This window comes from Erpetoichthys calabaricus, chromosome 4 (assembly GCF_900747795.2).
Source record: "Erpetoichthys calabaricus chromosome 4, fErpCal1.3, whole genome shotgun sequence".
NCBI lineage: Eukaryota > Metazoa > Chordata > Cladistia > Polypteriformes > Polypteridae > Erpetoichthys > Erpetoichthys calabaricus.
Window position 1 is genome coordinate 180,570,544 of NC_041397.2, and position 26,218 is coordinate 180,596,761.

General features: G+C 37.6%; 1 protein-coding gene across 1 annotated transcript in view; it reads left to right on the forward strand.

Annotated features, from left to right (window-relative positions):
• The window catches only part of ppp2r3b (protein phosphatase 2, regulatory subunit B'', beta), a 149,170-nt gene that overhangs the window by 12,671 nt on the left and 110,281 nt on the right, over positions 1-26,218 (forward strand). The window contains exon 2 of the mRNA XM_028799997.2: positions 2,147-2,617. Coding sequence (XP_028655830.1) covers positions 2,252-2,617 — 366 coding nt within the window. The 5' untranslated portion in view covers positions 2,147-2,251. The remainder of the gene's footprint in view (positions 1-2,146; positions 2,618-26,218) is intronic.

The window sequence follows — 26,218 nt, forward strand, 5'->3', positions numbered from 1 at the left end:
CACACAGAAGGTAGCAACGTGAAGATAATCTTTCAGCATTTTTAGACGAGCGTCCATATTGTCTAGGTGTGCGAACAGCCCCCCTGCTCACACCCCCTACGTCAGGATCACAGATAGTCCGCGCAAGAGAGAGAGAAAAGTAAGCTGGGTAGCTTCTCAGCCATCTGCCAATAGCGTCCCTTGTATGAAATCAACTTGGCAAATCAACTGAGGAAGCATGTACCAGAAATTAAAAGACCCATTGTCCTCAGAAATCCGCAAACCAGCAAAAAATCCGCGATATATATTTAAATATGCTTACATATAAAATCCGCGATAGAGTGAAGCCGCGAAAGGCGAAGCGCGATATAGCAAGGGATCACTGTAATACTATTATTTATTTTATTGTTATTATTTATTAGTTTAAATATTATGCAGTTTATTGATGGTAAAGTTGTTGAAAAAGTCACTTTAACGTGTCAGTGGACAGAGATAGTTAACATTAACAAAGTGTAGTTGGTTCACAAAAAATATTTACTATTTATTACTTTTCTAAGACATGTTCAGTGCAATACAAGTTTTGACAAGCACCTCTGGATATTTTACTAAGTCTAAATGCCTCTTTGGATGGTTGAAAATATGTTGTCAAAATCATAGTTTAAGTTTTTGCAAAATTTGTTCAATAAAAAGGTTCTATATTTTGACTGCAACTGTCATGCAATGTGATTCCTTCTCTTCATTAGTGTCACCCCCTTGAAAACTATCACTTTATGGGGCCATGCAAACCTGTATTAATACTTGTGTGCACATTAAAATGTTTTTTTGTACAATGTACAATTCTCATAACAGTGGAATAGGTTATTCTTAGCCAGTCTACTGCAGTAATTGCAGTGGAAAATGTGGTTAACATTCACTCATGCATGGGGAAAAAAATACCGTCCAATACCATGAAACCGGGATAATTTAGAAAAATACCGTGATATAGAATTTTGGTCATACCGCCCACCCCTAGTCTGTGATATCATTTTTTATAAACCCTATGCGGAAATCACCCTAAGATTATAAAGTAATCTCCCCCCACTGCCCCCCCCCCCCCTTAATGTTACGCTGGGAGTATTTTCAGTATATATCACACATTAAATTTCAAGCCCTACATTGCGTGTGGATATTTATGAGTACCGATTCTAGTTTAATTATATGATAGCTGGGTCTCAATTTGATTGCCTGTCACTTTTGTTCAGCAAATAGAATTTTTCATTTTGGGAAAACTAGGGGGAGTGCCCCCTGCTTGCTTCACTTGCCAACCCCCTAAGTGTGCTAAACCATGGACAAAGGTATTCTACAATCAAAAGCTACCCCCTACTTGATGTCTGTTGCTTCTAAGACAAGCTTAAGAGCTATGATTCTCTTAAATAGAATAAGTGGGTTCCTGAAAATGTATTTAATGTCCATTGTGAAGGCCAGGGTGTGTACAGCTGCCCTAATCTAATACAAATAGACAATGCCAGCAGCTCAGTCCAACAAAAGTCTTTATTTTTATGAAAAGGCACTCAGATCTTAGAGTAGTCCCGAAATACTTATACCAGTTCTCCCAAATAGAGTAAGCTGCTCCCTCTTTTCTGTAGAGCCTTGCAGTCTCTTTGTCACAGGTGAGCCTCACCAGCCTTCTCCTTCGACTCTCATGTCTGGCTCCCTTTGGGAGGTGGCTGGCTCCTTTCTAAGCCACACTCGGGAGCACTTCAAGTGGCTCATTAGGAGGTCTGGAATTGTTCCCAAGTGCGGCTGAGGCACCATGTAGGGCTCTGCAGCACCTGTAGTTCTCGGAGTTCCCCCTTGCTGCATTCATGGATCCCAGCAGGGCTGTGCTGGCAAATAATGACTCGCACAGAGCCCTGCAGGAATCTAAGGCGTTGTGGCAGCCCAGGGGGTATCCCAAATAACAGTTCAGGGAAGGAAGCATCCCCCAGAAGTCCTCTCCAACTGTCTTGCTTCAGAGGCATCCCAGCTAAGTAATGGTGCCGGCTGACATCTTTCACACTATTTTTGCTTTTGTGATGTGTGTACTGTTTTTTTGTTTTCTTTTCTTGGATTAATCTGTGTTGTGATGTCAAGAAAATTGAATAGTTTAATAGAAAAATTAACAATTATCTCTTTCTCTGATTAACAGGAAAAAACTATATTTTTCACATAACGGAATGAGGGACTGTATGTTTTGAAAACCTGTTGTGGATTCTACTGATTTAATTTCTATCAAGACTATTGACTACGGCAAATGACGATAAAGATGCCAGCAGCACCTGTGCTTCAACCAGTTCTTAAAATGAAGGTCGATGAGCTCTTTTTGAACTGGTTGAGTGAAACCACCACTCAGCTGATGTTGAAGGATTACTTAGAACGTATCAAGAATGGAGAAAAAATTGATAGTGCCTTAAAGGATAAAAGTGAAAGCAAACAGTTAGTTTGCAGTGAAAAAAGGAAAACGTCTGGATGTAAACAAAATGTGAAAGATACAGCATCTGTTATGTTAGGTGCTTCTCTGAGTAATTCACCTCTTAGCTCTGCTCTTCCTTCTGGTAGCGGATTAAGCCCAAGGGTTGGGCAGACCACTCGGGTCCGACGATCTACTGGATCTAAAGTAGTAAGGAACTATTTTGTTATTTTTGAGATTACTTCTTCTGTTTTGTGTTGTCTGTCTGAAAGGCTTCTGTGAATTTTCTCCCTGTCTTCGATTGCAAATGCTTAATTATTTAAATGCTTTAAGGTACCTATTTTCATATTGCTAGGGTTTATTTGTGTAGATTGTATAAAAATATTTTAACAAGTCTATCATTTTTTTTAAATTGTTTTCTTTTATATACATTTTTTTTGCACTCTATAACCTGATGTCACTTAAAAGTATTTTATCCAAATAAGCTGGCAGTATGTGTGTTCGTTGTTTAGAATGTTGTGTTCTTTTGTTTGTATGAGTGAGTAACTTAGAGATCGTATATAGTAGTTCAGGATCTGTCTGATGCAGTAGAATTTTGTTAGTCTTAAATGGCTTTATGTGCACTTTAATTAATCACATCCCTGTAGAGTTTTTCTGTGTGCCATCCTCATAGGAAAAAAAATCCACATACTTCATTTTTCATAATTAGCTGCAGTACTCTACATGAGGTAATGAGTGAATGAAGATTCCACATGGTGCATCCTTTTTAAACTGGAAAAATATTTTACATGAATTCTCAGCATGGGACTAAATTTTGAATTATTCCCAAACCCTCATATCTGCATAAAGAGGCATCTGAAATTGAAGATGTGAGTTCCAAAATCTGCTAATTACACCTTTTGGTAAAATTTAGTGAACACGTGATTGTGACTTTTCATGCAGTTGGTCATGCTCCGAAAATATGTTTGAGCTTCAAAACCTGCTAATTGCAACAGTGTAGCGCTATAGTTTTAGGAATTTAGTTTCAAAATCTGCTTACGGACCCAGATTTTCCTATTTATCTCCAAAATTTATTTTTTGTACTTAGCTGATTTTAGAACTGAGCTCTTCAATTCCTGTGTTTAGCTACAAGTACTTTAGCAGGAGTGCGCTGTAGTTGAGGGAAGACAACTTGATTAAGTGTATCATGCACAAAGTTTGAATGGGAAGAAAACAGATGTGTTTGTAGCACCATGCTGAAATCATTTAATCAGTCGAGTAAAATTTACTGGAGCAATTTTGCTCAGAATCAGTAGGTTTTCAGAAGTAGTGATGTTGATAATTGTGAGAAGTTTTGTGCAGACTGAGTGACTTGCTTTCTCATTATCACGTCCACAGACTTGCACACACACTGAAAGTAGTCAAATTGTGTTTAGGTTTGCCAAAAATGTGTAAATCCTTTGGAAACCTAAAGCTGATATTTTGACCACTTTTCAATGCTTTCTCTCTCCATTTCATACATAAGGTTAAAGCATTAATGCATGCAGTTAATTGCTAAAGTGTAACAAATTATTTTTCCTTAATCCCATTTAGCACATGCGTTGTTTGACACCCCTTGTTATCTAAGCTGATGGTTTTCAGACAGGGGGATGTGGCCCAGATGAGGTTTACATTATTAAAAAATTTTTACATTTAAAGATTGTTTTTAAATAGACATATAGCTAACTGAAAATGCTTTTTAATGTTACATAAAGTAGCCGTTTATGAATGTATTTATAAAAGAGAGCAGCGGTCCTCAGCCAGTGCAGGTCACAAAACTGTGTTGAGTGTTATGCAAAGAAACAAAAAAAAAAGGATTAAAAGTGGAGCTTAGAAGGGCTGTTGGTTGGTTACACAGCAACTGAACTAGAGTCTCCATGCTCAGCTGCACTTCAGTTTCACCAGTCAGTCTTATGGTGCTCCTGCTGTGAGACACCACTCCTATCTCTCACACCCCCTTCCCCTCCTCTCCTGTTCTTCTCCTGACCCAAATTGAAGTCTTCCAATGCTCACTTTGGCTCCGAGGGAACGGCTCCCTCTTGCTTCCATAGTTCTTTGAGCCAATCCATGCCAGGATAGAGACTGCTTGGGACCTAGGCACCAAGACTGATGGATTTCTGTAAATGTAAGCATCTCTGTTGCTTGCTGTTTTCCCCATCCCGTTAACCTGCACAAGCAGGCTGCACAGCATGCCTGTCTTTCTGTTTCAGGTGTGGTCATCCAATATGGTAAGATTTGCTGCAACCCAAACAGTAGTACGTGTGCTGCTGCCAGCTCCATGATGTGGGCGTCAACCTAACCTGATGTGGCTTTAACACTGTTCCAGACACATAATCGGTTCGGTGCGGCTTTAGTCTCATTATCATTAGTTTTTTGTGTTGTCTGTCAAAATATGGATGGAATGAGTTATGTCGATTTTCTGTTGACAATGTCACTTGTTTTTGTTGAGGAAAAGTTATTTCTCTGCAATTATTTTTTTACCAGTAACGGCGCACTTGACTTGACTTGAGCATTTGTAGTTTTCATACTCTTTCTCTGTACGTTTAGCATTCGTTTGCTCAGAGATTGGTGCGCTTGCTGCTTCCTGAGCAGCTCTTCTTTTCTCCACCCTAGCGGCCCACTTCTTCTCTTCTTTTGTTGGCATCTTTTTGCATTAAAACTGATTAAGTCAGTGTTTGTGTTGCAATTACTTAGTATGTTTTCTTTAATTTTTCAAAGGTAGGGGAAGTGACGGTGAAGGTGGTAGGGAATGAAAACGGCACCCGTATGCATGTGCCGCATTTCTATTGGATTTTAACCTCTACTTCACTTCTGTTTACAGCGATCAGTTCGTAGCATGCATCGTTGCAATGTTACTTTTCTTGGTTGTTTATTAAATTACGGATTTTTCAAATGTTCATGTTTTTCCCTGTGCTTAAAACTCATTAAAAAAGTGTTTACAGCGAGCGGTTCGTAAGGCTATAGCATGAATTCTTGCAATGTTACTTTTCTCTGTTCAAGGTTTTCTCAGTGCTAATCAATGTTTTTATATTTAGTTTACTATTACGCTGTGCATTCTATGGTATAATTAACTATTTTTCTGCTTAAAAATCTTTATATAAAAAAAATATATATATTTACATACAGTTTGTACGGTCTGGAATGGATTAATTGTATTCACATACAATCCTATGGGGGAAAATTACTTCAGGTTACGACCAGAGTTTTGAAACGAATTACGGTCGTGACCCGAGGTTCCACTGTATGGAGATTTTTATTTCTTACCAAACCATGCTACTGGTCTTGCATTAAAAAAATTAAAAAGCACTTTATGTTCCTAAGAAAAACTATCTATAATGACTTAGTTAAGCCACCAAATACAAGGAGGAGTGAGAATTAAGAAATAACATTTTTGTTTATTCCTAGTAGAAGTTTCGTACTTAACGATTCAAGACTGAAAGAAAATGATGGTATTCAAAGTATTTCAGTTCTTCGAAGTGGTACCTCAAGAGATCCAGTGATGTGAACCCCTGATGCCCAGATCCTTTCCCTTGTAATAATTCTATAGTTATGACATTTTTTTTTCATCCCCTTCCCCACAATCTACAGATTTATTACAGACAGTTAAAGTAGTAATTGTGTGCCCAGCAGCAGACACCATTTGTTCCAGCTATTCAATTCAGCTTGACAGTGTGTGCCATGTCCTGAAGGTGAGAATCAAACACATCCATTTTGCTCTGATTATGTGGTTTGAATATGGGAAAGTTGCTGTTTAAATGAAATGTATTATTAATGTATTATCATTGTTGAAAACTTTTTCCAGCTTTAGCCAGAAGCCCTCACCTATGAAGTTCACCCATCCTTTATATCCTGATTTGTATAATTTAACTCATTCAAATACAGTGGAACCTCGGGTTGCGAGCATAATTTGTTCCGGAAACGTGCTCGCAGTCCAAAGCACTCGTATATCAAAGTGAATTTCCCAGTAAGAAATAATGGAAACTCAGATGATTCGTTCCACAACCCAAAACTATTCATATAAAAATGATTAATACAAAATATAAAGTAAAAATACATAAAACAAATTAACCTGCACTTTACCTTTGAAAAGAATCATGGCTGGTGTAAGAGAGTTTCTAAACTCTTGTGGGATTCTACCAAACGGGATGCCACGCAGAAGAGTGTCCCAAAGCAATCGCAGTCTCCCAGCACTGTAGCTGTAAAAGTGAACCCGAAAAGATTGCGGACATGCTATAAGCGCCTGCCGTCGATGGGTGATACAAGGAACAATGACCATTATAAATGCGCAGGGCACAGTACTACTTGGCCACAACCCTGCCTGACTACTGTATCTGTGTATAGGAGAGTGGCAGATCTCGCTACAATAAATACTGGTGTTGCTAAAGTACTGAGACTCAGCTTCGTGTTTTGGGGTGCAAGACGGGGACTCGCACCTCACAGCACACACACGTGTGTGCGCACACACACGCACACAGTCACAGTGCTTTAGTAAACGGTATACGCTCGTACAGATGTTGACTATATGAGTGAGGCATGCCGACTCCAGAGAATAGGAGACGATTGCCCTCAATCCTGCAGCGAGAGAGAGAGAGAAGAACCATCAGCTCAGGTGTGATCACATGATGCTCAGCAGACAAAGCGTATACATACTACTCGTATTGCAAGATCTCGCTCGTTTATCAAGTCAAAATTTATTAAAAATTTTAGCTTGTCTTGCAAAACACTCGTAAACCGAGTTACTCGCAAACCGAGGTTCCACTGTGTGTATTTTTAAATTTCTTTCATGTCTAACCTTCAACATACTTCATAACATCTTAAAATCATCAGTATTCTTTGTATGATCTTTCACACCATGCTCGATCGGTGTTGCATAGCCGTTTGGTTTTAGAGAATGTATTAGTATGGAAGTTTCAGATGAGGATGGTGAAGTGCACCCAGTTGTACTTTACAATGTGAATGTAGTGAGCCCTCACTCCCGGCCATTGTTTTCAGTATTGCTTAATACTAAGCTTAGAGCTCGACCACCATCGTATGCAGAACGTAGGCAAGGAAAACACCAGCCTCTACACTACACTACATCAGCCTCTTCCTCATTGTGCAACAGGCCATATTGCATCTCTGGTTTTGACTTTTAACATCAATTTCTTATTTTTTCAGCTATTTGAAGTCAAAAGGAAATAGCCATTATCACAGTTGTTGGCATAGTGCTGTTTTAAGCATCCTCTACTAATAGATAAAACCAAATTCCATAAACTAGATAGCTGTGTACCTGCCCTAAAGCCTTTTCCATCAGCTACATTGACTGTTAACATAAATATGTCACTGTACACACCCTCTGTGTCATTTCTTCATGAATGCTGGTATTTAAAGTTTTTCTTTACTAGTTATGTTGTTATGTAGGTTGGCATGTTCATTCTGTTTGTGATAATGCATTATAGATGTGCAAAAATTTGCTGAAATACAGAAGTAGCATAATTTGTGGTGAACCTCATTCCCCTGTCACTCAAAATGCCGCCAAACTGAGCTATGTTTAGATTCTATCCTGCTTGCAGATGTTAAACAATCTGACATGTAATTTAAATACTGCCCTCGTGTCTTTTAAAATGGCTAGCATATCTCAAAATTAGATCTATTAGGCATTGAATGTCAGCAAACCAATTAAATTTCCCAATGCAAATTTTTAAGTGGTGGTGTATTGCAGTAGTAGTAGCAGCGAAGTCTCACTGATCCAGTGCCCTGGATTTTAATTTCTCTCCCACATGTTATCCATGTAGAGTTTCTACATTCTCTGCATGTCTATGTAGCTTTTCCACTGGGGTCATTGTTTTTCCTCTCATATCCCCAAAGATGTATGTGGTGGGTAAATTGATGATTCCAAATTGCTACTTTGAGAGTGTTTCCAGTCTTCTGCTCAGTGCTACTTCAATAGGATTTGGCTCTCATTGATCCTGAATTGAATGAAATGGGGTTGAGAGTTTTATGCTAATTTTAAATGTATAGCCACTGGCCACACATCCAGGCCGATTGGCTTTAGCCAGCTTCTCCAGGTATTCCTCGATACCTCTGACATGTGCTCTGACACCCATGGAACATGTTCCTCTCAAGCCCAGACCCAGGGGTGCTACAATATAAAAATGGCTCACCGTAGTAATGATATACAGCACTGCATCAACACATGTCAAAAAGAAAAGCAGCAGAGTTGTCCTTGTATTTAAGGCAGGAGAATTTCAGTGCATATTTGCAGGAATTGTACTTAACTATAGGAAAAAATTTGAAACATACACACGTTTTCATTATTGCCACATTTATCTTATTATGGAATGAGTTCAGAAATAGATTTGTGCATGTTTTGAGAGTGTAGTAATATGAAAACAACACACAGGCTGAAAGAGTTCAGAAATAATGAAGGAACACGAAACTGACAAGACTGATTTCACACATGAAGCCTTAATGATTAGACAAAGGAGGGACAGATTTAGGCAATTCATGCACCAGGAGGTTATGACATTTGAAATTTCATTTCATTTGACTCATCCTTTAAGTATTACTCTACAGTAAGTTTTTAAACCACTGATAAACTAAATTTTAAAAGCATGTCAAATAAACAGCTCAGAAACGTTTGTGTAAATAAAAGTATCCCGAGTTCACGAATTCAACAGTACTGATACAAAAATATTTGAATTCATATTTTTAGTATTGATTTTAAGCAGTGTTTTTCAGTTACTGAAACGAAAAGTTAAAAGAATATCAGATAAATCAAGTAGTTCACGATGATCTTATTTTTAAACCACATGCTGAAAGATTACAACATCCCGCATTTGTTTGTTACGGTAACAAGACTAACTTTTGGGTTTAGCGCTGTGGACTAGCAGCATACAAAGACAAGACTATGTGCAACTGCAGTTGGCTTGTTAGAGTTGGAGATGGGGAAAAATCGTGGCATATTTACCTGGACCACTTGATGAGCAGGTTCAAATGACTTAGTATGGTGGATAATATTACAAAATGAATTTTGTATGCAGGTGTTTTTTTTTTTTTTTAAGTGAAATACAGATATGAACATACAGAATGAAAACAAGTCATTAGATGCAACTTTTTTTAAAATAGAAATATAGGTATGATCACAGCCTGAAAATGCGATATTAGAAATACAGGTATGAACACAGAATGAATGAGATGTTAGAGTTAACTTTTTTTTTTAATAGAAATACAGATATGAAAATTAAGAATGAAAATGAGACCTTAGATGAAGATGAAGGCATGATTCAGGATGTTTTCGCCACGTCATTTTCTTAATTTTAGAATCAACTTTTTCCAGGATTGTTTAGTTTACATTGAAAGAAAAATTAAGGTGTTTCTCACTTTTTTTTTAAATTTTTTTTTTGGTTCATCTCAAAGAAAACTTTGAGAACCACTATGAAACTCTAAACAGTACAGTATCCATACACGACACAACTACCCACGCAGACGCTAGGTGGACCACTGACACAGAATTTGGCTATGTATATGATGTAGCACCTATGCTCTTGCCAAGACTGCTGGAGACGGGGAAGTCTTGCGACAGACTGTCTCTTTCTTTGAGACCGCCTATTGCAGTGTTCCTGAGACTGCGTGAAAAGTGTAGGAGTGCAGTTTTATTTTTTTGCATTGCCTTCTCAACTTTGGTCGAAATAAACATTCACTATGCTTTTTACAGAGGCTTTTTAAATGAATAAATAAATACCTGCATGGACATATAAAAATAAATTAATAAATAGATTAAATAAACACACACACTTTGGTCTTAATACACGCTGGAAACACACTGCTGAATAATTTTTTGGCTGAAATTATTCCAGGTTAGTGTGTTACAGAGGGGATGTACATGTTCATAATGGCACTTAGGTTTGTTTTAATCCTCTCCTTCTCTTTGACCTCCCATGGAGTTCAGAGTGCATCATATAACTGACCTTTCTAATTTGGTTATTAGGAACAGCTTGGGTGCATACTGAATGACAAGTATCTGCTCTTCTGTATTGTCTATGTAACTGCGAAATTAGTTACAGAGAGACAATTCTGCTTGTTGCTTGTTGTCATTACTTTCCATATAGGGATTTCAGGGCCTTCTCATAAGATTAAAGTGAATAACATTTACAGTAATGACAGTGACAATCATTTCAATCTAATGTAGCTTAATAATTAAGATTATTTATTAAGTTTACATGAAGATGTATATTTTCCCTATACTATGCCTTTTTAAATGAAGAGGAATGTATAGTGGCGTCATTAATTGAGAGAGGTCGCAACGTTAATTGCCACCATGCCTCTGTTTACAGGTAAACTGAGGTGAAACACAAAGCCAAAACAAGACTAACTGCAGATTAGGTAAACTTGAGACTAATCTTGTTTTGCTGTTCACTGAGACTTGAGGATCATCTCCTGTTAGTACCATGCTGCATAGTCTGGTCTTGATCCACAGCTGATACGGTACTATCTTGGGTACACTGCAACGGACCCACAGTATCTGTATGTGTTGTTATTTTTATTGAAATGTGTTAATTGCTTTTTATCATTAATTATTTCTGTAATATCATAGTCATGAATGTTTAACCATTTAATTTCATGTTTATCACACATTAAAAGTTAAGCCCTATATTTTTCTATTTATGAATGCTAATATTAGTTAAAGTGATAGTTGGGTAAGTGCTTTATGAATATACTACACTTTTAAAGTTACTACTACTTACTATTTACATTTTTTATATTACAGAAAATGACACAATGTTATTCACTTGAATAACAGAGGTACTTTTAATAAAAAGTCATTTAATGAAGTTTCTGTTTTTATTGTGGTATCTGGTACTATAAAACTTCACTGGTATAGGTATAGAATAAAAAACTCTGGTGTTGCGACATCCCTAAATGTGGTTTTTGTTCATGAGTAGACCTTTTGATAGACTGGTGCCCTATCTATCACATCATAATGCAGCCATGAACTGGCAATGATCAGTTTGTCAAATAAGAATGAACAAAATGGAATTCAAGTTCATTAAACTAACATCAAAATTTATAGATTACTTCTTGTTCATATACTGTAAGTACAGTAACTGAATCAGGACGTTTATCTTTGTGTTTTACAAATGCCTTTTATGTTGTGTTTGTCCAATGAATAACAGGCTGGTTCATTTGCACCACTTTGAGGTGTCAAGCCAGCTGTCGTCTTTTATTTGACAAATGTTCAAATAACAATTATGTGCGATAGCACCTAACAATAATATAAACAAATAGTCATCCCTCTGCAATCGTATAGTCGAGTCGTCTTTTCTTTAAAGCTTTAATGGTTAACATCTAGAACTCCTCTCCTTACTCGCTTAAGCCTCAGGTGACATTTTTCCTCAGGATGGCCTTGAATTTATAGCCCAGGGATCGAAAAGGGTGGAGGTAGCTGCCCTCTCTGTGCAGTGTTTCTGTGCTGTGGGACAGAGAGGAGACAAGTTAGTTAGCGGAGGCAGTGCCCCCTCTCGGCTTGGAATGGTTTGTGAGGAACTTGGAAGGACCCTTTAACGTGCATGCGTGGAAATGTGTAATATATTTGTGTCTCTAAATGTTTATTGATATTATATCTACAGTATGTCTATTTGTTTCCCTGCATTCTTCTCCTAAACATCATTACAGTCAGTATTTTCAGATTATCACTCTGGGGAAATGGAATGGTGGAGGGGATTATAGAATAGCCTAAAGGAAGACATTTCAGAATCAACTGGAATTTCAGTGATTTAAAAGTAGTAATTTAAGTAGTTAGCATTCTAATAAATAGTTAAATGATTTGGGTGAAAAGTAAGAACTATTCTGAGTGGAGTACCAGTCTATTGTGAGCTCACACTCAAACAAGATGCTACACTAACTCATGCCAGGCCAGTTGATCATCTTTGGGATGTTTGAGGAAGTCCAGACATCCAAAGAAAAACTTAAGTCTAGAACATGAGACAGTGTGCACATTCCATACAGGCTGTGACTAGGTTTGGATTCAGTCCTAGGCTCCGGGGACAATGAAAACGTTGCACTAACCACTGCACAACCATGCTTAAAAAATCTTCAAAGAGTGATAGGAGTGGTTAGCATAGCCAGTTGTAAACAGTTTCTAATTGCCTTAATCAGTTGCAAATAACGGAAAAATATACCTTGCCTGCAGTTTTCAGAACTTAGTCAACAAATGCCTAATGGTAAGTATTGAGTAAGCTATTTCTATTTATCAGGTAGAAGTGTGTTTAAAATAATTGTATGAGTGCTAGAGCAACTCAAGCTAATTTTAAGAAGTATAAATATTGGGTACCATTACTGAAAAACTAGTATGCAGCATTTGTTTATGGATTTAGTTAAACTCTATTTTAGACTGTAGAACATTCAAATGCTGTTTCACATATAAAAAATTACTTTTAATAGCATTATTTGTTCATTTATAAATTAAAAGACTGAAATAGTTTAGTCAGTGTTGACATTTTATATTGTGTGATGTAAGCACCATGTGTCCTGTGTATGTCAACTTTCTTTAAAGGTGCACTGTTACTACATATAGTAATATACTATTTTAGGAAAGCAAGTGAAATTTCAGAATACAAGTACATTCTTAAAAGGATTAGTTAAAAATGTAATTAACGTCATGCTGATGCAGTTTGTAACAGCTGGCATGTCTGTGGCATAAGGCACTGATAAAGATAGCCCTCATTCTCTTCTATCCAGGCTGTATGAAACTAAATGTCTGGCTGAAGTATGACTTGTGAGCATACTTTTGTTTGTGGTATATAAGATAGGCACATTAGTGAATCTCTGTCACTATTACTTCTGTGCATTTGACTAAACTAGTACATGCTGTAAAATCCACTTATTGATATTCAATTATTGTTTTAGGGTAGACACAATATCAATGTTAACCTATTCATTTAATCAGTGTTTAACAAGTATTGTTTTTTAATACAAATATAACTGCATAACATTTAGGACTCAATTCAGTTGATTTTATATTGTGCTATACTATATGAACCCTTTTTTCTTTACCTTTTACACAACCAATTTTAAGTGTAATTTTTGCCATTGAAGTTTTAATGGCTCCTCCAGTGACCGGGGAGATCAGAAGTAATATAGAAGGTTGTGGAGGATTTTGTATTTGGTATGTGGACAGCCAAGCTCATATAAAATATACAACCAAACATTACCATGACAGATTAGTTGGTGGTAGACCTCTGATGTGCCAGTGAACCCCCTGACATCAGTCATCTGAATAGGAGAAAATGTGGTGGTGGTGCAGTCTTATAAATGCCTTGGAGCCCCTACTAAAAAGGCCTTACCAGGAAAAGATGGGTGCATTATGGAACTGCCCATAGACTAAACATAGATGGTGGTAGAATCGAGGTATTTACCATGATGCCATGTAGGTAGAATGGAGGTATGGTATTTACCTTGATGCAGTTTTGTTTTTTTAAGGATGTTATAACACTTTTGAATCCACATAGTTTGTTTCATCTGATATTGTGAATTTCACAACAGAGAGCATTGGTGCATTTTTCTTTTACAGTTCTCTTAGATCAGTCCAATGTCACATTTTAGTTTTGGAATTCATTTTTTGGATTGGCTGATTTTAACTTTGCTGTTTTTTTTTTTTTAATAAAGTTTGCCTCCTGGTTTCTCATTTATAAAACTTTTGTGTTAATTTGCTCGTTAAAAGTTTGTGTAAAGCAAAAAAAAAAAAAAAAACCCAAATCAGAATATAAAACCCGGTGTACACATCTTGTAAATGCGCATACATGAATGCACCTCCAACCCTACCTGGTTGCCATCTTCAAACGACCATATTTTGAGCATGCTAATCAATCTCATACATATGAACAGAGTTACCTGTAAGGTGAAACAGGAAAAGACAGGCACATTTTTTTTGCCTCTGTTTTAAAGTTATGCAAAGAACTTTTATTTGGTGGCTTAACTGTGAAAATCTTCCATGAATGTGGTGAACTTTACTGGTTGCACCATATTGGCTTGGGGGTGGGGGGATTAATAATAATAAGGAATGACTTAAAAGTAGAGGCAAAGAAGTGGATTGGAAGAACTGGCAGAGTGCAATTAGAAGGAAAAAACTATCTATGCTCTTTTATTTTGATCTGTTGATGGCTTCTGTAATCAAAGATATCTTACATGGGATTATGCCAGAATATTCAGATGTGGCAGGGGAATTGGGTAAAACGCTTAATTTATGCCTTAGAGTGAAATAACCATGACTAGATAGATAGATAGATAGATGGATAGACTAGTGCAATATGCACTGTGGGTAGGTGACTAGGGAGTAGGGTCATCTCATTCCATATCAACAAGGTTAGGGAGTGGAAGGTAGTTATGATGTGTCACATTGTGTAGCACAGCACATGCAATCACTGTACCTTTTGTAGGCTTTCAGACACTGCAACCTGCATTTAAAGGAGTCCTGTGGTCCACTCTACAACTGAGTGTGCAAGAGAATATGAAAAGGTAGAGCTTTATTTCAGGCATTCTTTCTGTCTTATGCCGGGAGCAATTCAGTATATAGTTACAAGAGACTGGCTCTTAAGCCAGTCATGATCATGAGTTTATATTAGAATGATTTTTTTTTTTTTAATATTTGTATATGCATAGTCTTTAAGCAGCACTGAACAAGCCACATTGAGTCAAATCCTTAGTCTATAGGCCATGATATTTATTGCTTTATGTATATAGGGAGTGAATTACGCATCTGTTTTTTATTACTTTACTTTACTTTATGAAGATATTGACAAGTGATTGCATTGGTTACTAATCCTGAGGAGGGACAACAGATAGCAGATATGAACTGAGGAAAACTAAACAAGTTTTTCATTGTAAATATGCAGCACTGGCCCTCTTAAGTCAGATAAAATAGTTTACATGTCCTGTTTATGACATTTGAGGTTTAATATGTTTGCCACATCAACATACATCGTAATAGCCGCTCAGGTAAATGACACCTAATACATATCCATGTTACTAACCGAGAATGGTAAACCAGAAGGCATAGACCCAGGTACATGGCGATGGACGCAGGAGACATAGTGCGCAGGCGCCTACAGCACACAGAAAAGAGGGTTCTGCACTGCACCCAAGAGTCAAACGGAAGACACCACGGGGTCCGCAAAGGTTCACAAAGAGAGTACGAAAGGCGCATGTGCCTACAACACGCTTCTGAACTAAACGTCCACACTACACAGCATGGTCCGGGTAATAAGAATAAACGAACTCTCCGTATTAAACGTTCGGCATCCTCACACGTCCAAACCATATAGCATATGTGAATCACATTATAGTGATGCATTATTAACAGTACAACCACAGAAAACGCTCCGTATTAACAGTAAGTGCAATTATCCATATTACTAACGGTAGACAACGGATAACTAATGGAGTCACGGTCACGGCTCCAAAACGATCCAGCTCAACTAACGGAGCTACAAAAACGAGCTCGCATAAATAAAATCATTAAACGTGGGCGCCTACAACGCGCGTCTGAAGCCTTCGAAGCAAAACTGTCTCGGCTCCAAAACCAAACAGCTCGACTAACGGAGCTACAAACACGAGCCCGCATGGACAAATACAATGAACATAGACGCCTACAACGCGCATCTGAAACTGCAGAAGCAAAGCAGGCACAGGTTCAAAACGAAACACCACAACTGACGGAGATACACACACGAGCCCGCCTGGATAAAATCAATGAACGCAAGCGCCTACAACGCGCGTCTGAAATGCCGCAAGCAAAGCAGGCATGGCTCCAAAATGAAAGAGCTCGACTAACGGGGCTACAAACACGAGCCCGCCTGTATAAAAACAATGAACGCAGGCACCTACAACGAGACTCTCAAACAGCAGAGGCAATACATAAACAGCAAAGAAAGGAACGACAAACAGCCGCTAAACAATTCCGCCAATTAGCTGACAATGCATTCTGTAATGAGTCCACTATTAATGAACATTCATTAGGATTAATGAATATCATTTGCTGTCATTGTCATTCACTTAACTTCCCTGAAGAAACAACTGGCACTACAACTAATGAGTTTACACGTTGTTGTCAAAAGGGTCAGGTTAGACTGCCTCCTTTAGATGACTTTCCTGAATATCTACGGAAGCTTCTAACTAACAATGTACCCGAAAGTAAAAACTTTATGGACTGCATTGGATCCTACAATAGTTCATTTGCTTTTGCATCTACCGGGGTAAATATCAGGCCACCAGCTGGCAATGGCAGACTCTTCCTGAAAACAAGCAATACACAGAGCTGATAATGAGAAACGTCGCTGAAGTCATAAACGGTCACTCATTAGCTAAGTCTACAAAAGTACTTACAGGATCACATTCTAGCAATACTGTTTTGATTCCTACAGTTGACGTTCCAAGTTCTTACCTGGAATTACCTTTTACACTTAAACGACGCCAATTTCCCATTCAACCTGCATTTGCCATGACGATCAACAAATCCTAAGGACAAACCATGGACAGAGTTGGCATATACCTCTCTGAGCCTGTACTTGGACATGGACAACTTTATGTAGCCTTCTCAAGAGTTCAGCGTTCATCTGACATTAAAGTTAAAGTTGTAGATACTCCATACCAAGGAAAACTCATTCAAGGACAACACACCATCTTTACTACAAATGTTGTGTATAAAGAAATATTCCAATATATCTTTCTAATGTGCCATGCTATGGGTTCTTTACTTCCTTTGTTCGTCATCTACACCTTTACACTCCAATATATCTCATACATACATCAATGTATTTGGGGTTACCCAACACCAGGCGTTGGCGAGCGAAGCCCCCTAGTATCACAGGTTTGGCTGCATTATACTACTTGATCAAGGGTGTTGTCATTTTTCACTTTCTCCAAAGTTTTGTGTACGGAGGTGTCAGAGTTGCCATAACTAAATGCGAATTCTCCCATCAAATTTTCTTTTGTAAATCCCGACTTTTGCATGGAAAGTCGTATACAGACATTTCAGGGTTCTTTTTGTACGTAGGCAAGTGTTATAAATCTGAACCCTGGTCGTTTTTACTGCTGCTCTAGAAGCTTGCCATTTTCTCCATGTATTTGTATTATAATCTGAATGATTCTGTAACCAATTATCCTGGAGCATGTTTAGATGGCTTAGTATGGACTAAGTGTCCTAAGAGTCACTATACTGGGCTTTTTGGCCCATACCTGTCAAACTGTATAATACCTCCTCCCATCTTGCCTGTCTTCATTGTAACCAGTTGTGAAATGTTGGCCTAGTTCTGGGTCTTGCACTTCTATAAAAATGTGTTTTAGATAAGATAAGCATTATTGGGTATCAATCAGTACGTATATCTAACCTACTGGCTAAGTGAACCAGTACTTGAGATTTAAAAAATGTTTCTTTTTAAAGTATATATTTGTTCAAACTGAGCAAGAAAGTTTTGATTATATTTAATAATTCATAGTTGATCCTCTTTTGATAAATGAATTACTTGGCTGTTAAGAATAGATGCCCTGCTTAAATTAACATTAAATCACAGGATACATTCCAAAGACAATGTGGTATTAATTAATGAATTACACATGCAGCTATTTGTTTTAATTTTTATAGTGAAAATGTGTTACAAACTGACATTATTTCAAAGTTTTTTATGAATATATATATTTTTTTTTTTTTTACAAACAGTAGAATGCGAACATGCTCAAGAACAAGTTGTGCTTGAAGCCTGTTAACTGGTCTGATGCCAAGAACAGCCTGTTTCTATGACTTGCTTGAGTGGCCTCTCACCAAGGTTAAAATGTATGTTAAGTCCATCATTATACAAGAGAAACATGATATTGAGGTTTTGTTCACAGGGTTGGGTGAATTAGCTTCCACAGTGTATTTTCATTGTCATGAGCACATATACACAATCACTTTGCCCACAAGTCTCCATGTCTACAGGCTTTTTGGCAGGACTGTCAGCTGTCTGTCTGAGAGGAAAGTTCCATCTGTAATACCATCAGTTTCATCTATTGGTCAGTATCTTTATTGTGGCATATCAGAATGATACACCTCTATTGTTTCTCGTAGAATTTTTTTTAATGAGTGAGCATTGTTGCCGTCTTTGAGTTCCCTCTTAGAGAGGTGGCACCCATAAATGAACAATAGTAACAATAAATAATTTAAATTATACGAAAAATGTCTTTTTTTGAACAAAAAGGAATAAATACCAATTATTATTTGAATTAAAGTAAAAGCATAACCATAAGTAAAAGGCATATATGCAAATTTTCAATTGAGTCATATTCATAAAAGGCATGCTTACAATAAAGGCATGCAAGATATTAAGCCAATAAACTGCCTCACACACCAAACCCTGGATTTTGAATTTTCAAGCCGGCTTTTAAAGTCTGGTGTGTTTTTGTTTCCGGTAAAATCTTTTTATGTATTGCTAGTGACACTTTCCCTGGATTAAATTAAGTACTATGCCCCATAATAATTAAATACTAAAAGTCTTCGAAAACCAGGTTGAATTTAATATGTGTTGTTCTTTAATTTTTTTTTTCCAATCCATGATTGCTAGTTGCCAGTTTTTCTTTGGTAATGCTGCAAATAAATGTAGGACTTATTGCAGTTTGGCTCTGTATGTTTGTGTTTTTTTCCATATTAAAATGTATTATAAAGCTACATCTTTTGTATTTCAGTACAGAACTATATAATTTGCAGAGAAGTTCAAAAACCTCTCACTCAATGTGCTCCCAAAATCAGATCTGTTTTAGCATATTTTATCTTCTCTGAAGGAATTCTGGATGTAAAATAATTTGATAAATAATTTTAAATGCTGTCGTCATGTATTGTATCTATTTAATTGAACAATGTGTCTCAAAGAAAGTCTATACAGTGATCCCTCGCTATATCGCGCTTCGTCTTTCGCGGCTTCACTCCATCGCGGATTTTAAATGTAAGCATATGTGAATATATATCGCGGATTTTTCACTGCTTCGCGGATGTCTGCGGTCTACAGTACGTGTGCTTCCTCAGTTGATTTGCCCATTTGAATTCAAACAAGGGACGCATTTGAATTGAAACAAAGGACGCTATTGGTGGATGGCTGAGAAGCTACCCAATCAGAGCATGCGGTTAAGTTCCTGTGTGCTGCTGATTGGCTCAGCGACGGAGTGCTGCATTAACCAGGAAGTACTAATCTCACGCATTCAGCATTAACGTGCACAAGCGCCAACAGAAGATGCAAATGATTGCAGAAAAGGTAAAAGTTTTGGATATGTTGAAGGAAGGAAACAGCTACACTGCTGCAGGACACCATTACAGCATAAATGAGTCCACGATTCTTTTTATTTAAAAAGGAGGAAAAGCATATAAGATCTATGGCCGCAGTGTCTTTTAACCAGGGCGCACAATGAGTTGCAAGTGGACGTTGTAAGGCAGTAGTCTGGATGGAATCTGCTTTAGGGATTTGGATTGAAGAGTGATGGAAGAAGAACAACGGCGGTGCTAAACAGTCGCCTGAAGAGGCTCCTTTAGAAGAGCTGTAATGCTATTCTTTGTTGTGCAGTAAAATTAAATTCATCGTTATCGGACAAGTCGTCGTGTCATTGTTGGTGAGTAACCATAATTAATTATTTATGTACAGTACTTATTACATGTACATAGTTTAGTGTCACTGTACACACATTTTATTGTATACAATTTTTCTTGCATTGTACGTATTTATTGATGGTGGCCTGTCTGTCGTAATGGCTGTAACATATGTGATATCGGAGACGCTCGATATCTTTAAAATAATATTTAGGTTTTACTGTATGTAAACTGTGTTTATATACATAATTTCAACGAATCTTACCTAATATCTAAGAGAATACAAAGGGTTTATGCTGTATAATTGTGCGTGAAATGTTTATAATAGTGTGGGACAGTTTATAAGGGCTTAAAATATATAAAAATAACCACATGAACATATGGTTTCTACTTCGCGGATTTTCTTATTTCGCGGGTGGCTCTGGAACGCAACCCCCGCGATGGAGGAGGGATTACTGTACTAGATAGTCCAGTTTAGCAAACTAATACATTTCCCAATGTAAATTAAATGAATTGTTTAATTGGTGAGATTAGTGGTTCAAACTCTGAACATGAATTAGCTGAGAAAACGTAATCATTGCCAATCATTTGGGTTTAAATATATTTTAATTTGGGTATAAATGAGTCTACGTTAGGGTTGAGTGGAATACCAGTACTGAAAGAGTACCAAAAAAAACAATTTGTAAAACCGTATGGTAGCAGCATTTTGTTAATGTCCGCAACGAAAGTGGTTTTTAATTAACGCGATCAAAACCAAACCTCTGCTCTTCAAAATAATACAGAGATAAATCTAACTTGAAAACTGCTCTTTAAATGCACATACATGTATTTATATGATTCTTGACATATTCTTTTTCTTTTTTTTTTTTTTCTTCTCAATAAAACGACTTCTTTTAACTAGAATTTTTTATTTGGACCAAAAATAAAAGTACAGAAATGACCACAAAGAACCATATTTACTATGGCAGATTTGACCCCAACAAAAAAAATTCCAATGCATATAATCTTTGTAAACTTAAATATCTTGTATGACTTCATGAAAAAGATTAGGAACACAATCCTGTCTGCAGTTTCAGAGGTAAGGCTAGCTCAGTTGCAGGTAATAACTTTCCCTCTTGTACTAAATACTCTTTCAGATGGGGCAATTGTGGGAATGCAGAAGAATTTTTAATTTATTGGCAAGATCTCTTAGTCAGGGTGATCTTGCTTCATGGAGCCTCCACCACTGAAGAGGATCTGTGTTTAGGGAATTCCGGTAGGCTGTTAACTTGGCTTTGATTTTTTTTTCTTTTTTTCCCTCTTTGGACAGTGTAATGGGTGGATGAGGCACAACTCTCTTGAAAAATCCAGCTAATGGGTTTTTTTTTTTTTTATATTCCCCCTCTTCGGCAGCTTTTTGGCTCTCTTCTCTCCCTCACTTTCTTCCATTTGATGCACCTGACCAGTTGTGCAAGGCAGAATTTTGTTTTTGTCTGCTGATAGACACATCAATTCCATGACCTCTCTGCTCAGTTCTCTTCAACTTATCAGTTCTTACATAAATTACATGGAATTGAGGATCCATCCAAGAAACAATTGAAACAAGATCATCTGTATTAGTTACTATATTTGTTGTTGAGGTACTGCAAGGTGGCATTTTTGATGTGTTTTGTGAGCTCTGTGTTATCTTCCTGTGATTGCAGAATACTATTGTTAAATAGTTAAATAAGTACAGCACCAGGTTCAGGTATGACACATTCCCATATTCTTCTCCTAACAGTACATCAGTGAAGTCTTGTAGTGGACTGATAGCTTTACTGATGGATTCCAAGACATCCATGTCCTGCCAAGTAGGTAGGATCTGTCTAGACTGATCAGAGATCAGGACCAAAGCGATGCCTTTCTGCCAGTCCAAAGCACATTTGATCATTATTTGTCTTGATCCCTACCGGCTTGGGGACTTTGACACGAGCTGATGAGCAGGGAGGCCAAGCTCTGCCCTTGCTAAACCTAACTCTCTTGTTTTCTTCAAGCAAACAGAAAACGTGTCCACAATCTTCTTGCATACACCTTTAGCTTAATCATCATTTTTATCCTTCATGGCATTTTGTGTCTAAAAACATAAGAAATAATCCGAGATCAGTGTTCATAGTTTCATGAATCAAAGGCAGTAATCTACAATACACATAGAATTATGATTGTTAACCAATAACTCCTAAGAAAACTACTACTCATAATTGGTCTAACTCGCTTAGTCCAGACCAGTGCGTGTGGAGTTTGGGGACACTAGAGTCTATCCCAGACAGCACAGGGTGCAAGGCAGGAACAATAATCTAAACTTTACATACATGAGCACAATTAGTATGCATGGGATTTACCACCTAATCCTCACATACACCTATAGGTCTATCCCAGACAGCACAGGGTGCAAGGCAGGAACAATAATCTAAACTTTACATACATGAGCACAATTAGTATGCATGGGATCTACCACCTAATCCTCACATGCACCTGTAGTTCTAAAACAAAAAATGTCATTGTGAAGCTGATGCCCCAAGCACTGAAGTTGGTTCCACTATGCCAGCTTCAATGTATTTGTTATATTGCTCCAACTATCGGGAGACACCAACATCTACATTTCTTCTCTCAGATGCCAAGTAGTCAATACATCCTGAAGCCCTTCTGCCATTATTTCACTTGTGTTATCTTGGGGAAAAGTTAAATTTAATCTGAAGGTAATTATTTTGCATTTACCAGTCTACATCAATGTAATGAACTGTTAGCCACACACTTCAGCCCTACATGGAAGCCACACACTTCAGCCCTACATGAGTTTATCTCCACAGCTCTATTGTGTGGTATAAAACATCATTTTCTCCATCTGCCCCTCTACTCTGTCTAATGTTTCATTGTACAGACATTGTACAATGTCTCCTCCACAGAATAAATTTTTTGGCTTGGAAGCACATACCGTGTATCAGGAGAGTGCGGCTTAGCTAGCCAGCTACTTGGTAGCCTAGCACACAAACTTGCTGGAAACAACACGAGCCAGATCTTATATGGCCATGTATAGTTCTTGTGATTTGCTCAGTTCTTCCTATATAGTTTAAATGCATATTAGCACTGCATTATGCACTAACGTCAAATATTTTATAATTATTTTAATTTTAATTCATTTGTTCTTCTTTCTTCCTATTAGCAAATTGCCTTAAAATACAATTTAAAATTAATCGATTAAATTGTGCCTGATATGGATGTGAGTAACCGCAAGAAACAATCCAATCTCCTTTTCTCTTCACTCTGTACACCTTTGGCCATAAATATAACAGCAGATCATGTCACTTGCAAAATTTTCTGATGATTCTGCATTTATGGGTGTGTATTGATAAGGGGGAATGAGACAGATTATAGGAGTCAAGTGGAGAACTTTGTTTCTTGGTGCAGAAAAGAATTGTCTGCAACTTCACCCATCCATCCATTTTCTAACCCGCTGAATCCGAACACAGGGTCATGGGGGTCTGCCGGAGCCAATCCCAGCCAACACAGGGCACAAGGCAGGAACCAATCCCAGGCAAGGGTGCCAACCCACCGCAGGACACACACAAACACACCCACACACCAACATCAGCAAAACCACTTAACTGGTTATTGACTTTTGCTCAAAGACTCATGGAGTGCATATGGAAGTGGTGTATTGCTACAAGTACTTGGAGGTCCACATCAGTGACAGACTGGACCTGTCTTGTAACATAGAGGATCTATATAAGAAAGGGCAAAGATGACTTTTTTCCCCATAGGAAATTGAGCTCCTTTAAAGTTGGCAATGACATCCTTTACATTTTCTACAACTCTGTGATTGTAAGTGCATTTGTCTATGTTGTGGTGTGGTGGGCCGGTAACATCACTTCAAGAGAGGTCCACCGAATCAACAGGCTAATTAAAATGGCAGGCTCAGTTATAGGATGCACTCTGGAAACCTGGAGGTAGCAGCAAAAGTAAAAATCATAACAAAATTCTGTGCCATTGTGAGGAGTGATGCCCAACTTCTTTCTGGCGTACATATAGTGGAACCTCGGTTCACGACCATAATTTGTTCCAAAACTCTGGTCGTAACCCAATTTGGTCGTGAACCGAAGTAATTTCCCCCATAGGATTGTATGTAAATACAATTAATCCGTTCCAGACCATATGAACTATATGTAAATATTTTTTTTTTTTTTTAAGTTTTTAAGCACAAATATAGTTACTATTACGCTGTGCATTCTATGGTTTAATTAAACTAAATGTAAAAACATTGAATAACACTGAGAAAACCTTGAACAACAGAGAAAACTAACACTGCAATATTTCGCGCCATAGCGCTACCAACCGCTGGCTAAAAACACTTTTTTTTTTAATGAGTTTTAAGCACAGGGAAAAAAATGAACATTTGAAAAAATCCGTAATTTAATAAACCACCAAGAAAAGTAACATTGCAACAATGCACGCTATAAACCGATCGCTGTAAACAGAAGTGAAAACAAAAAAGCCCAGTGCATTCTTTAACTGCCTTCTCTACCTTATGTGTCCAACCCTCTCTCTCGCTTGCTCGCCTGTGTGTGTGTCTCTCTCTCTTGTGCGCCTGTGTGTGTGTGTCTCTCTCTCGTGCGCCTGTGTGTGTGTGTGTCTCTCTCTCTCGTGCGCCTGTGTGTGTGTGTGTGTGTGTCTCTCTCTCGTGTGTCTTTCTCTCGTGTGTGTGTCGCGCTCTCTCTCTCTTGCTTGCTGCACAGGAAATGCACAGGGAGAGACTGAACACGTACAAACCGAAAGGGAAACTGGCTTGTTCATATACCGAGTGTGTGGTCGTGAACAGATGCAAAAGTTTGGCGAACTTTTTGGTCGTAAACCGATTTGTACGTGTTCCGAGATGTTCATGAACCGAGGTTCCACTGTAATACTTTCAGCCAATGAATTATTCAGCAGAAGTGTGTCAAGAAACACTACTGGGCTTCCTTTGTACCAATGGCAGTATGCCTGCATAATGCCTCACTGTAACTGCCTAGTCAGAAGTTTTCTTTCTATTTAGTTTTCATCCTTTTTAGTAATTCCGGTGTATATTTTAATGAATTTGTTGTTTTTTCACAATATAATATATTTATTCATTATTAAACTTCTTTATAAAGCCAAATTTCCCCATGGGAACAAATATCTAAACAGTTTGGTTAAAGTCCAATGAAAGTTCCATATTAAATTGTTATTGCATCTTTTATTTTTTTTTCCTTTTCTTTGCTGAATTTCCTTCAAGCCCAGACTAAATTTACTTTTCTAGGTGGTTGTCTTTGAATTTTCTCTTATAATTTTGTCAACTGGCCATAGTTCATCAGTTAATTAATGAGCATATGTCATTGGTTTCCTTTTCTGTTACCCAGTTTTTACTTTGTTTTATGAGAGTATTAATAAATCTGTTTCTTTATATGTACCAATTCTGTATTTAGTAATTAGTATAATCTGCTTGTATTTCACCTGAGCCACTTCGCGTCTCTACTGCTTGCGTTGTGAAGAGGGAGGCTGAACGCACGCTAAGGATATGGGGTTGCTCCTTCCGAAACCCCCTCTTAAACGGTGATACAATGGGAAACAAATACTTTTTTTTTTTAATTTTATTTTTTTTAACCTCCTCTGTGCCCGATCTGCTGTTGGCTTGCTGCTGCTGCCACTGTGTGATCTGCATGTCCGCTTCTAACATTTAAAAGCCTGTACAGCAGCTGTCCTTTTGTCTCCTTGCCTTATCTTGTGGGACGTTAGTGTCTACGAGAAAATCGCGTCTCGTCTCTTTCCAAGCTTTCCAAGATTTTTTTTTTTTTTTTTTTTTTATAATAGAGAGACAATTCTTTGCAAAGTATTTTGCAAGTGCTCAGGCTTTCTATTGCTGTGCTGTCTTTATAATATGCAGTTGTATTCACCCTGTCAACCATCAAATAACACCTGAGGAGCGGGCTTTTAAAGTTCAAAAATTGTGTCAAATTGCCTCTTGAGGTAAAGGAAACCCTAAAAAAAACTCCACAAAGAATATCTATAAAATACGTATTTTTATATAAATATGAAGAACAAAATGGCAAAAAAAGTAAAATGATTTTCCTAAAAGGCAAACATGTCCAAATCTGTAAAGCCAGAAAAGTCAGTACTTGTAGTGAGCACAGCACACTTCAAGTGACAATGAGCCAGTGAAGGACTTGTTCTTACCTTCT